The sequence below is a fragment of the Lontra canadensis genome, unplaced genomic scaffold (assembly GCF_010015895.1).
Source record: "Lontra canadensis isolate GAN:19392208 unplaced genomic scaffold, GSC_riverotter_1.0 scaffold63, whole genome shotgun sequence".
In the NCBI taxonomy this organism is placed as follows: domain Eukaryota; kingdom Metazoa; phylum Chordata; class Mammalia; order Carnivora; family Mustelidae; genus Lontra; species Lontra canadensis.
Window position 1 is genome coordinate 7,625,381 of NW_022631057.1, and position 17,343 is coordinate 7,642,723.

Sequence of the window (17,343 nt, forward strand, 5' to 3'; positions counted from 1 at the left end):
TTTATCAGATAAACCACAAGGAGGAAAATAAAACTTCCCCATCCAGATAAAACCCCATTCTTCCATACACAGAACCTCTCCAAAGAGTTGTTTACTCATTCGCTAGCCTTCTCTGCTCTCTCTCCCATCCCCATTACTATCCTGAGATTGCTCCTGATTGGTTTGGAAGATGGCGTCCATTTTGACAAATCCGGTAATACTTCTCTGTACTTACCTTAAATTCAGTCTTTACTTCTAAATCATGTGTGACCCTTCTAAAAAGTTTGAATGGAGAACCCAAGGTGTTGGTAGGACTCAAGTGCCGCACGGGTCTCCTCTGTAGCAGGTGGCTTCTTTAGCCTGCCAGCACTTGTTTCCCTCTGTGCTCCTTGGAGTCTTTCCTACACGTGCATAGTTCAGGGCTCAGCCAAGGATTTGATGTCAGTTTATACATGGACCTGGGGTCTCCCTCGTAGTGATTCCTTCTTTCCCAGGATACTCTTCCTCAAAGTCTAGCCATTCTGACAGTCTCAGATTTCTCCCTCAGTTCCTCATTCCAACAAGACTGGTTTTCTGCTTGAGTTCTAGCCACTGTGCATTGTGTGGATTGAGGAGAAAGCCGTAGAAACATAGATTGCACTCAGCGTGTTCCTTTCTTTCAAAGGAAGAAACTCAAAACCCTGAGATCGAGTCATGTGCTCTACTGACTGAGCCTGCTGGGAGCCCTACTATTTTATATTTTAAAATGAAAAATAAATAAATAAATAAAAGCTAGTATATTTTAAAATTAATGGGTAGGATCTACTTCCAAGTTCATACAGTTGTTGGCAGGGTTCAGTGCAGGCAGTTGGACTGAAGGCCTCAGTTTCTTATTGTCCCTGGGATGGAGGCAAGGCTAGCAATTCCCCGCCATGTGGGACTCTCCATAGGATAGCTCCCAGCATGGTAGCTTGCATCGTCAAAGCCAGCAAGAGAGTTGACTAGCAAGATGGAAATTAGAATGTTATGTAACATGATCACTAACGTGATATCCTATCACCTTAGTTGTATTCCGTTGGTTAGAAGCAAATTAGGTCCTTCCTGCATTCAAGGGGATTAGTGGAGACCATTTTAGAGCCATACTACCCCAAACCCCTTTATGTGGTAGCTTTTATTCAAACTAGCATCTGAGTCTAAGAGGCATCAAGGAATTATTAAGGTCATAGCTTGTAAGTACAGGTTTTGATTCAGACCCAAGTCTTTCCTAATTCTGTTGTCTCTTAGAGTATTTTATACAACCAAATTGATGATCTAAGAGATTAACTAGAAAATCTTTTTTTTTTTTAAAGATTTTATTTATTTATTTGACAGAGAGAAAGATCACAAGTAGGCAGAGAGGCAGGCAGAGAGAGAAGGGAGAAGCAGGCTCCCTGCTGAGCAGAGAGCCCGATGCGGGGCTCGATCTCAGGACCCTGAGATCATGACCTGAGCCGAAAGCAGAGGCTTTAACCCACTGAGCCACCCAGGCGCCCCTAACTAGAAAATCTTACAGCATGGTATATTCATATACTAAAATAAATCTGTTGATTAAATCCCTTATAACCCCTTAGAAATATCATGAATAGAAAAAACTCTTAGTGATTATTGTTAATTAAATTTATCATAAATTGGGTGCCTGGGTGGCTCGCCTTCAGCTCAGGTCATGATCCCATCATCTGGGATCCAGTTCCACATCTCCCTCCCTTGAGCTTGCTTCTCCTTTTGCCTCTCTCTCCGTCTCCCATGAATAAATAAATAAAATCTTATAAAAATTTATCATAAATTAAAATTCCGCATTTGTTTTTATTGTTATTTTTTTAAGAGATTTTATTTATTCATGAGAGAGAGAGGCAGAGGGAGAGGCAAAGGGAGAAGCGGTCTCCCCAAAGAGCAGGGAGCCCGATATGGGACTCTATCCCAGGACCCCGGGATCATGACCTGAGCCAAAGGCAGATGCTTAACTATCTGAGCCACCCAGGCCCCCTCTCTATCCATTTGTTTTTAGCCACTGAACTGAATTCTGGGCAATAGAAGAGTTCAGAAAATTATGGGTTTAGAGTTATGGTGGTTGATAATGCCATTAATGTTTTCCAGAGTGCTATAATTAAACAATGGAACATTTATTTTTCATTACTAGAGTGACCTTAAAATCATTAGCTCAAAATCCAGAATTGTTTAAAGTATTCTTAAGAAATATTTTATGTACTATATAGACTTTTTTTTTTTTTTTTTATAAACATACATTTTTTCCCCCAGGGGTACAAGTCTGTGAATCGCCAGGTTTACACACTTCACAGCACTCACCACAGCACATACCCTCCCCAATGTCCATAACCCCACCCCCCTCTCCCAACTCCCCTCCCCCCAACAACCCTCAGTTTGTTTTGTGAGATTAAGAGTCACTTATGGTTTATCTCCCTCCCAATCCTATCTTGCTTCATTTACTCTTCTCCTACCCCCTTAACCCCCATGTTGCATCTCCTCTCCCTCATATCAGGGAGATCATATGATAGTTGTCTTTCTCCGATTGACTTATTTCGCTAAGCATGATACCCTCTAGTTATATAGACTGTTTCTTAACCTTTCTAGATTATGGATGTTTGAGTAATGTAATAAGAGATAAATTAGACCTTCTCCCAAGAACTTTTTAAAAATCTCCCAAGATTTTTACATCTATTTTAGCTGTGGCCTTATGATGGCAATAAAACCCACTCATGATTCAGGGACAGGTCTATGAAGTCACAGATTAAGAACTTGATTCCAAGTGTTTTCTATTGTGTGACACACATACACAGACACACACACACACACACAGAGGAATATTATTTAGCCATTAGAAAAGAAGGAAGTCTTGTCCTTTGCAACAACATGGATAGATCTAGAGAGTATAATGTTAAGTGAAATAAGTCAGAGAAAGACAAATACCATATGATTTCACTCACTTGTGGAATTTAAGAAACAGAATAAAGGAAAAAAAGGACACAAACCAGAAAACAGACTCTTAACTACAGAGAACAAACAGATGATTATCAGAGGGGAGAAGGGTTGTGGGGATGGTTGAAATAGGTGAAGGGGATGAAGAGTACACTTACCTTGATGAGCACAAGAACCATACACGGAATTGTTGAATCACCACATTGTACACCTGAAACTAATTTAGTATCGTAATGTTAACTATACTGAAATTGAAAAAATAATAAAATAAATGCTTCATGCCATTAAAAAAAAAAAACCTACAGTGTTTTTATTGAAAATGAAAACATTAATTTTAAGGAAAATAATTTCCATTTACTAGTCCTTAAAGAGATAATAAAATTTTTTATGAAAAAGTCTGTTGGGGCGCCTGGATGGCTTAGTTGGTTAAGTGTCTACCTTCAAGCTCAGATCATGATCTCAGGGTCCTGGAATCAAGCCCCACAGTGGGCTCCCTGCTCATCGGGGATCTGGCTTCTCCCTCTCCCTCTGCTGCTGCTGCTCACCCTGCTTGTGCCCTCTTGCATTCTCCCTCTCTCTCAAGTAAATAAATAAATAAATAAGATCTTTAAATAAAAAGTTTGTTGGGGTCCTGGGTGGCTCAGTCAGTTAAGTGTCTGCCTTTGGATCAGGTTCATCTCCGGGTCTTGGGACCAAGCCCTGAGTCGGGCTTCCTGCTCCACAGGGAGTCTGCTTCTCTCTTCTCTCTCCCTCTGCCCCTCCCCACTGCTCATTCTCTCTCTCTCAAATTAACAAATCTTTACAGAAAATAAAAATTTTGAAAGTTTGTTTTGTAAGCATTAAAATTGGAAATTGAGTACCTTTTTTCTCTAGAACTCTAACCAGCTCCTGACATGTAGTAGATATTCAGCAAATTTTTAAATAAATTTAAGAATATCAAATAAAACACCTGTAAAATACCACTTTTTTCTGGTTGGGAAAATGAAATTTTCTCATTTAAGTGATACCAGTATTTGACATCAGAGATCTGACCACAGACATTTTATGGTGCATGTTATTTTACTGTCATATTTGAATATAAATTCAAATTAGTGTTTTTATATTTTAAGGTAAATGAACATTTGAAAGACATTATGGAACAAGAACAGAAATTGAAAGAACATCACACAGTTGAAGCTCCGGGAGGTCAAAAGGTATATGTTTCAAAGAAAATAAGGTGCCTTTATAAATAGACTATGTATGTTCACATACGTGTATTGTTTGGGAAATACAGATATTAATAAATAGATATATTCATTAAATTATTTTTTTGATGGTGTTAAGTGTGCCCTAAGAAAGCATGTCATAAATGCCAAGTAAGTAGAAGTACAAAATGAGGGTTAATTGGATGAAGGTGTTTAGGAAAAACTTTTAATGATTAGAACTCAATTTCTTGAGTACTTTGGCAAAAATAATGGCTTTGCCTTTGGTAAAATGTATGAAACAACAAAACATTTTCAGTGTATCAGCCTTACAATGACTTGTAGTAAGACTGGCCTTTAAAATATATTCCAGGAATTGTTAAGTTGTATATATGGTTATTCTATGAAGAAAGAAGAAACATTAATATGGATTCATTTTTTTCATGCTTTCAAAATTCTTGTGGCTTTTAGAGTTTCCTTCTTTGAAAATTTGTATTTTTATCATATACTAAGACCAGAAGTATATTTCCTGCACTATAGTATATCACATTTTTTAAAAGTGACAGCTCTTTAAACATGTTCTGTAGCATTTGAATTGGGGTGAAAGAAATTATAAGTATTCAGAGATCTTATTTTCCAGTTGAATTATTTAAAGTTTCTTTATTATTATACAGTTTTTCTATTCATTTGGGTCTAATGCTCCTGGTCATTGATACCTCTATAAGAAGAGAAAGAAAAAAAGGAAAGAAAAGGAAAGGTGTTTTGTGTATTACCAACTTCAGTAGAAAACTTGTAGGAGACCACCTGAAATTGTGTCTAAATTTGTTATTTTGGGATCACAATGATTTCCCTCATTTAGGTTACTGACTAGCTGCTGAAAATACTGTGCATACTTGACTCTTCATCCTAACCTTGTTGACATCCTTTCTCCTAAATTAGGTACATCAGAATGGAAATCTTTGTTTTCTGTCACCCCTGATCACATGTTCCATTTTCCTGACTTCCAGCAGCTTCTGTCCCTGTCTCTTTCCTCTTTCTTCCCCGAGTCCTTTCCTGTTAATTTCCCTTCTTTTCTCTTCCTCATCCTGTAGGGGTTAAAACCTTGCCCCCAGTTTTGCTCCTGGCTCTAATCAGGAATAAGCTAAGATGGTATCATCCTAAGTTATAACACTGATGACCTTTTTCCATAGAAATCTTTTTTGTTAAATATAATGATTAAATTCTGTAGTATTGCATACACATCAGGAAGCACGTGGGGATTGTTTGCTGACATAGGACCCAATAAACATAATTTTATGGAATAAAAAAATGCCATATATATTCCAAACAGAGCAAGTGGCTTTTAAGAAAAGCTATGTGGAATCTGGGCACTACTCATAACATCTTGATGTTTTAATAGTGCTTAGTCTTATGCAATTGCACATATTAACCTCACAACCAATATTTGTTTAGTGAGTCATTGAGTAAATGAAGAAGTAAATATGACTCATTTTTAAATATTTGGATTCATACATATTTTAGCACAATACATATTTTTATTTTCAAATGATTTTTTCCAATTGTTAGAGTCTTTGTGCAAATTTCACATAGATTGTGTTAATTTTACAGAGTCTTACTGCAAAGTGCGGTGTCTCATCATTATGAAGAACCATTTTGTGACAGCGTAAACTAGGGAAAGAAATCTCTATTACCTAATGACGAGATTTTTGGCATTTGAACTGGTTGGTTTGGCTGGAAATTCAGTCACTTCATTCTTGATTTTTATTCCCATAAAAGCAAAATTCTTGATTCTTTTCTCCTTTTAGGGATGAGAGGTAGAATGACTTGTTCTTTCTTATTGCTATATAATTGGAAAGAAGTTGCCACGCCACCCACCTACTCAAGCTTGCTGGCCTCCTAACCCAGCTTAGCCTTGTTGTCTGTGATTTACCCAGCTATAGCCAGAGCCCATTGTTTGGATGATAACATTTCTTACCTTTTGTCCTTATACCTATTCTCAACTTAGATGTCCAATAAAATCTATTTTATGAAACTTCTTCTTAAACCATCTTCTTGGTAAAATATATTCATATTTTGAGGGATACTTGCACTGTATTTTTTTTAACTTCTTCAAACTTTAATTTAGTGAGTTAACATTTCCTCATTACCAAAAATGCTGCATTATTGTCCATATAATTTCTTTCTTTCTTTCTTAATTTTTGAACTACAGGTTTATTCCTATTCATTTTTTAAATTAACATATAATGTATTATTTGCTTCAGAGGAGCAGGTCTGTGATTCATCAGTCTTACTCAATTCACAGCACTCACCATAGCACATACCCTCCTCAGGGTCCATCACCCAGCCACCCTATTCCCTTACCCTCCTCCTCTCCAGCAACCCTCAGTTTGTTTCCTAAGATTAAGAGTGTCTTATGGTTTGTCTCTCTCTCCCGTTTCATCTTGTTTCATTTTTCCCTCCCTTCCTCTATGATCCTGTGTCTTGTTTCTCAAATCCTCATATCAGTGAGATCATATGATAATTGTCTTTCTCTGACTGACTTATTTCGCTTAGTGTAATACCCTCTGGTTTCATCCACTTTGTTGCAAATGGCAAGATTTCAATTTTTGATGGCTGCATAATATTCCTGTGTGTATGTGTGTGTGTGTGTGTGTGTGTGTGTACACTACATCTTTATCCATTCATCTGTTGATAGACGTCTGGGCTCTTTCCATAGTTTGGCTATTGTGGGCATTGCTGCTATAAATATTGGGGTGCAGGTGTTCCTTCAGATGACTACATTTCTATCTTTGAGGTAAATACCCAGTAGTGCAGTTGCTGGGTTATAGGGTGGCTCCATTTTAAACTTTTTGAGGAACTGCCATACTGTTTTCTAGGGTGGCTGCACCGGCTTGCGTTCCCACCAACAGTGTAGGAATGTTCCCCTTTCTCCACATCCTCACCAACACCTGTCATTTCCTGACTTGGTTTTGATTTTCTTGACGTGGTTTTGATTTCTATTTCCCTGACGGCAAGTGATTTTGAGCACTTTTTGGTGTGTGTGTTGGTCATTTGGATGTCTTCTTTGGAGGAATGTCTTCGTGTCTTCTGCCCATTTCTTGATTGGATTATTTGTTTTTTGGGTGTTGAGTTTGATAAGTTCTTTATAGATTTTGGAGACTGGCCCTTTTTACTTGGACTGTATATTATTAGTGCTGGACCAAAATTAGAATTCCACATGTATTTCTTTAGATATTATTAGATCTGTTGATGTATTTCTGATTGTTGAGTTGGTTGGTGTCCTAAAAGGAAGGCATTTTAAATAGTACCATGTCCTAGAGAAATGTTTTGTTTAAGCAGTTTACTAGTGTTATTTTCTGTTTTTCTTTCAAGTTGCTCTTTTTCCTCTAATACTCCTTTTTATTCTAAAGTAGGATGCCCAGTTAAATGTGAATTTCAGAGAAATTCACAGTGAGATACACGAGGATCTCGTATTTTTATTTGTTGAATCTGGCAGCCCTACTTAAAAGATCTCTAAAGTTTATAGCTAATGACATTGAGTCCAACATTCATTCTTTTAAGGAGTTTGTACAAAGTGCTACGGAAAAATGAGTATGAACTTAAAGTCAGAATAGTTCTGCCACTAGCTAACTTCATGACCTTTACCAAGGCACTTAACCTCTTGGGCCTCATTTTCTTTTATCTGTGAAAATTTAAAAGTTGAATTAAATGGCTTCTAAATTCTATGACTAAAATGACTCTCAAATTTTCCTTTCTTAATATATTAGTAAAAGTAAGGGATTCAAAGCAAATGGTTAGTGAAAATAGTAAGTAGTTGGTTATTATAAACTTTTATATGTGTAAGTATATATATGTAAATTGTAGAGTTATGGTAACTGTGGGAGTAAAATATCTAAGAAGGTTTTCTAGAAAATATGGGACTTGAATAGGGCCTTAGTAGGTTTTATGGTATTTGCAAAGTAGGGCACTAGGTCATAGGGAATAACATGAGTGGAGACATGAAGTTACAAGTAAAAGACATATTTGGGCATTAGTAAATAGACCATTTGGATAATTTTTGAAATAGCTGCAAATTCATGGGTTTCTATTCTTAAATTTACAGTACTCACTATATAGAGAGTAAAGTTTGTTTCTCACAGTATTAAAGATACCTGTCTTTTCAGCGTAACACTTGCCACTTTTAAAATGGAAATACTGGTGAGGTATTTTACAGAGGGTTGGGAATTGATTGAGGGAATAACCTGTGGAGAAAGGATATTAACTGAGCTCTAATTGCTTTTCATTTAAAGGTATAGTCTCAAAGTAGACTACACTTTTCCCAGTGAGACAGTAGGTGAACACTTACACATCTTTGCTTGATTACCTCAGCTCCTGCGAATTTCTATTTTTACCAAAGTTCCTTAGCAATTAAAAACTATGACCAACATTTTTTGTTTTAAATGCTGTTTCTTGGGTGTCTGGGTGGTTCAGTGGGTTAAGCCTCTACCTTCAGCTCAGGTCATGATCTCAGGGTCCTGGGATCGAGTCCCGCATCAGGCTCTCTGCTCGGCAGGGAGCCTGCTTCCTCCTCTCTCTCTGCCTCTCTGCCTACTTGTGATCTCTGTCTGTCAAATAAATAAATAAAATCTTTTTAAAAATAAATTAATAAATAAATAGATTCTGTTTCTTCAAACAGTACCTGAGATAATAATTAAAAGATTCTTTTTTTTTTTAAAAAACATCAGTTTTTTAAAAGTTTTTATTGAATCTAGTTTTTATTTTTTACTTTAGTAAGGTCTGTGCCCAGTGTAGGGCTTGAACTCCTGACCCCAAGATCAAGAGTTGCATGCTCTACCAACTTAGCCAGCCAGGTGCCCCAAAAGAAAGATTCTGAAGTCAAATACATTTGGGAAATGCTGCCTTGTTTATGCCCCTTTAAAAATGATACAGCCCATTTTAGTACATTGAAGGCCCAATTAAGAAGCCTGTCTAGCTCTTTCTCAGACATGTTTAATCTTGGACTTCTTTTGTGAATGATGTCTACTAACATCCTGTAAAATTAGTGTTATTTGGAGCATGCTTTGGGAAACATTGACTTATAGCTTACAATTTTGTAATAGTCTGTTTCATTCATACATATATATATATATATATATATATATATCTCCTAATATAGGACATCATTTTCAGATACATCATTTGCATTGACTCTTAGATTTATCTGGTTTCTTTTTCATACCATTGTTTCACTCAAATAGTTGTGAAGACTTGACCTGCTGAAATTAGATCATTTCTAAGGAATTCTACCCCTAAGATCCTATTCTGTAATTACAGTTTATTCTTGTGTGGACTTTTGTGGTCAGTGCTGATTCATTTATTTCTTTATACCTATTGCCAGTATGCCTTTTCTTTTCATAGTTGTTTTCTCACTTACTGGTAAAGTAACTTCCCAGTCTAGAATATACCCCTGTTGTATTATCAACTCATTTAGAGGAACTTGACATTTTAAGCATTTTTTTTTAACAAAGTGGTATTTCTTTTATTTTTTTTAATTTTTTTTTTAAAGATTTTATTTATTTGACAGAGATCGCAAGCAGGCAGAGAGAGGAGGAAGCAGACTCCCCGCTGAGCAGAGAGCCCGACATGGGGCTCTATCCCAGGACCCTGAGATAATGACCTGAGCTGAAGGCAGAGGCCTTAACCCATTGAGCCACCCAGGCGCCCCCATTTTAAGCGTTTTTAGAATTCAGAGATGGTACCATGATTTTTTTTCTCCAAGCAATATTTTATAAAGAGGACTTGTCCTAAAAAAAAACAACAAAAAAAAAAAATTTATTTGCCCTGGAGAGACTTAAATATTAGTTAAATGTCCCAGTACTGTGATTTTCATCTTTGCTTGAGAGGGCTGTAAAAATCAGATTTCTTTAACAGCTCTATAGATTTTATGCAATTGGATACAGATTCTACAAAGATTTGGATTGGTATAGACTTAATATACTGCTTTAAGAATATTTATTTTGAAATATTGTAGACTTACAAAAAGTTTCAAGATAGAAAAAGAGCTCTATATACTCCCAGATTCATCAATTTAACATTTGCCACATTAACTTTCTGTGTGTGTGTATGTATGCATGTATATACATCACACACAAATACATATATATGTAAATGTTTCTGAAACATTTAAAAGAGGGTTGCATACATCAAATCCCATTAACCCTTAATACTTCAGTGTGTATTTCCAAAAAACAAAACTGTTTGTTTGTATAACCAAAGTACCGGTGATTTAATGTCAGTATAATATGTTGATCAGTCTTATAGTCTGTGTTTCAGTTTCGAGTTGTACTCAGTTATACATTATAATTTTTTTTCAGTACAAGATCCAGTCCAAGGTCATGTAATATCTTTAGTTTCATATCTCTAGTCTTCTTTAAACTGGAATAGTTCCTTAGCTTTTCTTTTTTGTTCATGACCTTGACATTTTTAAAGAATACAGGTCATTTTCATCCCTCAATTTGTTTTTTTCTGGTATTTCCTTACAATTAAATTAAGGTTGTGGTTTTTAGACTGGCATTGTGTCCTTATGACCGTATTCTATCCAGAGGCACATGTTATCCATTTGCCTCCCTACTAGGTGATGTTAAATTTGATCACTTGGTTAAGATATTGTCTGGCTTCTTAACTTCATGGTTATTATTTTTACTTCTATAATAAGTAATTTGAGAGGATATTGATATTTACAGTTGACCTAGGATTAAGGGTGCCATGCAGTTGGAAATCTGGTTATAACTTTTGACTCCACAGAAACTTAACTCCTAATAACTTATTGTTGACTGGAAACCTCACCAATAACATAAATGGTTAATTAGCACACATTTTGTGTGTTATATGTATTTTATACTGTATTCTTACAGTAAAGCTAGAGAAAATGGCATTAAAATCATAAGGAAGAGAAAATATGTTTCCAAGACTGTACTATATTTATCAAACGAAACAAAAGAACACAAAAACCTACGTGTAAATGACCTGTGCAGTTCAAACCTGTATTGTTTAATCGTGTTAACTGTACTTACTGGCCCAATCTTAGAATACAAATAAAATAGCTTCAGAGTTGCTCTGTGTAAACCAATATGAAAAAGAAACCCACTAAAGAGCTTAAGATTTGTTTGCAATTCCTTTTTCTTTTTGAGTTTTTTGGGTTTATTTTATCCTTTTAATGCTTTTATATGTTTTCCAGTTTTATTGAGATACAATTGACATACAACACTGTATAAGTTTAAGGTATACAGCATAATTATTTGATTTATACATACTGTGAAATGATTACCACAATAAGTTTAGTTAACCATCATTTCATATAGATATAATGTAATTCCTTTTTCTTTAGATTGATAATATATGGTCAAAATGCTGTGTTTTGAAATTACTTGGGTTCCCCCACCACCACCACTTCATTGTAGTTCTGTTATTCCTTTGAAATGTATTTGGTTTTATTGGTTTCTGCTTTCATTTAGTTTTTGTGGGCTTTTTTGCTCCATCCTTGTTAATTTAATTTCATTTTTTGAATATGTAAAACATTAATATAATTCCCAAAGTCAAAACTATGCAAAAGTTATACTCAAAGAGGTATCAGCCCCTCCCCTTATCTCTTCTGCCTCTTTCCAATCCCTCACTCCCCGCCAACCCTTGTAGGTAACAAGTTGGTTTATCCTTGTTTTTGTTTTTATAGAAGTAAGCATATATATACACACACACACATATATATATATACATATACATATGTGTATATATATATGTTTTATTCTCCTCTAACAAAACATATTTAATCTTTCACAATTTGTGTTTTTCAGTGACCGTATATCCTGAAAATTACTGCATGTAGTCCCTAGATATCTTCCTCATATTTTTGAAGCAGCACAGTACCATAGTTTCTTTAACCACTTTCCTTTGGGCATTTAAGTAATTTCCAGTATCTTGCAAACACAAATAACGCTACGAAGAATAATATCCTTTTGTATTCTTGGATTTTCAGGGTAAATTCCATAGAAATTGGATTGCTAGATTGGAGGGTAAATACCTGTATCATTTTGGTAGCTAGTGCCAGAATCTTCTCCAAAGGAGTTTGTACCATTTTACATTCCTATCAGCAATTCAGCACAACTTTTGGACCTACAACTGTAAAGAGATTCTTAAGTCTAATGGCTTATGAGGTGACAGGTCACACTATGATTAATTCCTTAATAAATTCCAGCTTCATGAGGTTTCCAGTAACCGCCAGGTCAAACCAGCATCCTCCCAAAGTGTCTCGAGAGCACCCAGAAGTAGTTCAGGAATTATCCCAAATCCCAGAGTGATTGTGGATACCCAGGGGAAGACACAGAACTATTTGGGGAGTATTAATGGCAAGACCTAAAACAACTAACCAAAATTTAGGGTGAGCCAAATGTGTGATGAAGACAGTAGATAGGATTGCTGGAAATTAGAATTATTCCAGAAAATCCGAACTGCCCAGTTTGGTCTTTGTCATCAGTAAGAACTTAATAAAAAAAATTTCACCAGTTGTCTGTGGCCTTTTAAAAACATTTCAGTCTCATAATTTTATCTTAAAACAGGATTTGAGGTTGCAGTTTGCCTAGTTCTCTGAAAATTAAAAGGAGGGGACAATTGCTGTTCACTTCAGAAATACAGTTATCCTTCTTCAACAAGGAGGTTTTGCGTATATTTGAGCTTACGAAAGCATGCGTTTATAAGGATGAATAGCACAGATATGTATTTGTTCTTTTAGTATATCTACTTTTTTTAGTCCCATTTCGTTCAGCTAGGCAATCCAAATGGTTTTCCTTTTTCCTTAGTAGGATTGCTATCACTAAGTTAGGTCAGTGGAGAGGTGGGAGGAAGGCCAGAGCATCTGAATTAGTAAAAAGTCCTATTGAATATTTTACAAGAAATATAGAGAGAGATCTATATAGAACCATCAGAGACTGCTTTGCATATCTCCTGTTTTATAGTTCACAATAAATTTCTTGTTATCAGTTTGTGTATAATGAAATTTTCTAGTCTCAAAAACAAGAAAACCCCTATTTTTGAAATTTCGGTTATACATCGGGATCCTGACACATTCTCAGTGGCTTCCTTTGCTCCTGTTCTTTTGTACTTTTTATGGTTATCATAACTGCAACTGCCCAAAACTTCTGGTTAAATGAGAGACTAAAATACATGCAACAAAATTATTACGGTTATTTTTTCCTGATGCAATAAGGAAAACTTACTGGACATGTTATCTCTATGGAAAGTTGGTATTTTTCTGATTCTTGAGGTGACTTTTTTCTGATTCTTAAAGTTCTTGAAAATATTTATGTTATTTTCCAAATAATCTTATTTTTACAGTTAATTTTATATAGGAAAAACTTGTTTTTAAAGATTTTATTTTTAAGTAATTCCTACACCCAATGTGGAGCTTGAACTCAAAACCCCAAGATCAGGAGTTACATGCTCTACGTACTGAGCCAGCCAGGTACCCCTTCAGAATAAACTTTCTACCTAAAAGTTGAATATGAATTTTAACTCAGACCCCATTTAGTTTGGTTCATTCAATAAATGTTTATTTAGGGCCTTAGAAATTGTGCTAGAAAGTACAAAGATAATCAAATTATTAGTTCATATTAACTGAAATTATGAGTTTATTCATTATTTTAAAGAAGTAAAATTATATTCTTTGGTATACCTCTAGATGGTAAAATTAATAACACTTATATTCTCTTTATGTAAGTAGCTACTTGCTTTAGAGACTGTAAAAATCTTAGTAAGAATTGTCAATTACCCCATTAATTAAAAGAAATTCTTCATAAAGTGGAAAGAAATGATTATTTTGTTCAGGTCTACAATGCTATTTGCTTTATTCGTACACTTATTGATAGAGTCTTTCTTCTTTTCTCTTTGGAAAGAAACACAGCCATATCAGACGTGGTTTACTAAAGTCTAAGCATTATAGTGACTGCATATCCAGCCCTGATCTTTCTACTTCCCTTTTGTGATATAGATGTACTTTTTAATATGATGTGTGATTCTAGAACTGGAAATAAAATTCTTTGCTGCCAAAGTATACAGACTATCCTGAGTATCTGAAAAATGAATTGTTGTGTTGGGAGAGGAGATGAGGGGAGGAGAAGGTGGAAGTCTTTATCATTAGGAACCTATATATTTTTAAACCTTAATTAACATCAAAAAGTATTATGAGAACTATAAACTTGGAACTCCACTATGAGAAGCTTTATTGTCACTTTTTAATTGAAAATCATTCTGATGAATTTTCCCTTTACCTTTTGCTTTCCCTTTTTTCCCCCTGCTGCTTCCTCTGAAGTCTCCTTCCAAATGGTTTTGGAAACTGGTTCCAGTAAGTTTGCCCAGCTACTTCAGTTTGCTCTCCAGAATTGTAATTGTAGAATGGGATTGTTTGTGTCTCCCTGGTATAGTCATTTCATATAATTCTGTTAGTTGCTGCATTGAGATTGGATTTTAAGGTATTTAATCATAATATAAGTAAAAAAAGAAAATAAAATCTAGCCAAAGTTTGGATTAGAAGCTTTAAAAATAGTTTAAAGCATAAGCATTCTGTCATTAGTCCTATTGATATTTACAGACTGTTAGTAACTAGGTAAAAAACATGTATGGATAGAGATTCTTACTAGTTTTAATAACTTTAGGAAAAGTAGATCTGAATTACATATGTAAATTATCTGTACCCTTTTTTAAGGGTATACTTTTTGTGTGGTTAAAAAAGTGACATTTTCTTAGTGGCCATACCAGTATTAGACCTAAACTATATTCACTTCTGATTTGACCTGAAGGTCTGTTCCTTAAAAATTAAATCTGGGTGGTTAGACCACTTAAGTATTTTATACCCTCAGAAATAAGTATATAACTTAGAAATACACTGTCGTTTTGGAAGATAGAAAATACGATGCCCCTTTTAAATACCAGATTTCTCAGTTTAAAGAAGGAACAGAGAATGTTTCCATATAGCAGGTTTATAAAACCATAGAAGATCAAGTATAAAAGATGACAACTTTTATGAACTGCAAATAGGAGTTGTACATGACTTCAAAAGTTTATTTACTTGGTACATCTTTTAGGATATAATCTTCAGGAAAAGTTTTTAGTATGCCACTCAGAAATCCCTGATAGTCTGTTCTAAATCATCTACATTTATTGCTAAAGCATCATTAGTCTGTGTGCGTGTGTGCCTTGAATAGAAGTGCTGCTTGGCAGAGAGCAGCAGGACAAATCACAATTCGGTTCTTTATTCCATGACCCTGAACGCTCAACTCAGTCCAGTTCAGATTATAGGTTGAAAACAGGCTGCTCCTAGGGAGCTGGGAAGTTTGGGAATGAGCCCACCCAGCCAATTTAGAGGATTTCTAAGACGGAGACTGTTTTGTTTCTAGCTGGCCAGGGAAAGGAATGTAAGGATCTAGAACTGTGGCTTACCAAATGTGAGAAGGGTAACTTAAAGCTAGAAGATGCTAGTGGTTGATTTCTTCTTTCTCACCCTCCCCTTTACTTCTTCTCTGCTCTTTTTTCATGGTTGAATTTTAAACTCTATTAGCAGCAAAGTGAGACAGGTTTCTAAAGATACTAAAATCAGTAAGCAAGGAATTTATATAGTGCATATACATAATTTTTTTCTAAATGTAGGTACTCTTGAGTTTGGAACATACCATTAAATAGTCTAGTGTGCACTGATGAAGAAGAACAAGCTCTCTGATATCTTCAAGAGGAAAAAATGTTCCATACGTCTTGTTCTTGGGTAGCCAGAGAGAAGTAGGAATAAATATTTATTTCTTCATTAATGCATGTACGTTTCTGAGGGATAGCATTTAAAGGAAGTTTAACTTCACCACCAGATAGTAAATGTTTTTTTTTAGTAAATTATTTTTATTTTTATTCTCACAAAAGTATTTTATTTCATAATTATAGTTATTAAAATATATATAACCACATGGAGTTAGAAGAAAAATTAGTTTTGATTAAAAACCTTGAAATATCAGTAAACCATATAATCATAAATTTTTCTAATAAAATACTTCAATATGCATTTTCATTAAGTCTTTAGCATTATTTTCTTGGCTTTAGGAGAGCTGACAGCTAGTAACTGACCAGCCTTTAGTTATCCCTTGCTGTGTTCCCAGCAGTGTGCTTATTAGCATTTTATGAGCATCGCCTTACTTCACCCTTCAGTGGTTCTATTAAGTAGGTACTATTATTATCCCCATTTTACAGATGGGGAAACTGAGAAGTGAGAGTTTAAGTAATTTGTCCAAGATTACAGAGCTAGTAAGTGTCAGAACCAGGATTTGAACCTAGGTAGTCTGATTTAAGAGCATGTCTCATTTCTAGAGAACTGTCTTACAAATTTGTATCCAGTCACACCAAGGAATCTTCTGTTTTTCTGAGGGGGAGCAGAAATCCTTGTATTTGCTCTGTTAACCCTAACCCTAACCCTAACCCTCGTTGGGTTGTTTTTTTGTTTCAAAGTTGTTACATTTTATTTACATTATCTTAATGCCAAACCAGAGTATTTTGGTGATATTCTAGTTACTCAAAGTGATGTTTCTTATTATTCTTATTATTTTCTGTAAGAATAGTATTGTATTCTTATACCTGCTTCCCAATTTTGAGAATTCTTATAATTCTTTATGCTCAAATAGTACTCTTGCTCTTTGCATATAAGAACTTGTGGTCTAAGTTGAGGCCAACATTAAAATAAATGAATTTTATTATCTACAAAAGAACAGAATGATGATTTGGATATAAAATGTTCAGAACCCATTTTATGATGCTTTTATATTTAAATATTTAGCCTAAAGGTCATTTCATGTAAATTGGCAATATAATGTTGTACTAAGTACTTTGAAACTATAAAGCTGTTGCTCTGCATTTGACTTTCGTAAAGTAATGTCTAGTATTATTTAGAAAAGAAGGATGTTGCTTGAATAGTTCTCATTTCTCTTGATGTATATTACTGGTACATTAGAATCTACAGTGCTAGTTTTTTCCTTATGTTTAGTATTTATTTATTTTATCTCTCTCTTTTTTTTATATTATAGGCTCGTTACAGAAAGGAGCAAACATTGCTCAAGCAACTGCCTTGCATTCCATTGGTAGAAAATTTGTTGAAAGATGGTACAGACGGCTGTGCGCTAGCTGCTCTTATTCATTTTTACTGTCCTGGTGTCGTCAGAATAGAGGGTAA

The 17,343-nt window shown here is 35.0% G+C and overlaps 1 protein-coding gene across 4 annotated transcripts in view; it reads left to right on the plus strand.

The window, feature by feature from the left end:
- Nucleotides 1-17,343, plus strand: part of CAMSAP2 (calmodulin regulated spectrin associated protein family member 2) — a 117,622-nt gene that overhangs the window by 72,951 nt on the left and 27,328 nt on the right. For 2 of the 4 annotated variants that reach the window (XM_032878217.1, XM_032878218.1), the window contains exons 4-6: nucleotides 4,041-4,124; nucleotides 14,452-14,484; nucleotides 17,198-17,339. In XM_032878217.1, the coding sequence (XP_032734108.1) occupies nucleotides 4,041-4,124; nucleotides 14,452-14,484; nucleotides 17,198-17,339 (259 nt within the window). The remainder of the gene's footprint in view (nucleotides 1-4,040; nucleotides 4,125-14,451; nucleotides 14,485-17,197; nucleotides 17,340-17,343) is intronic. The other 2 variants (XM_032878219.1, XM_032878220.1) reach the window with 1 other exon arrangement.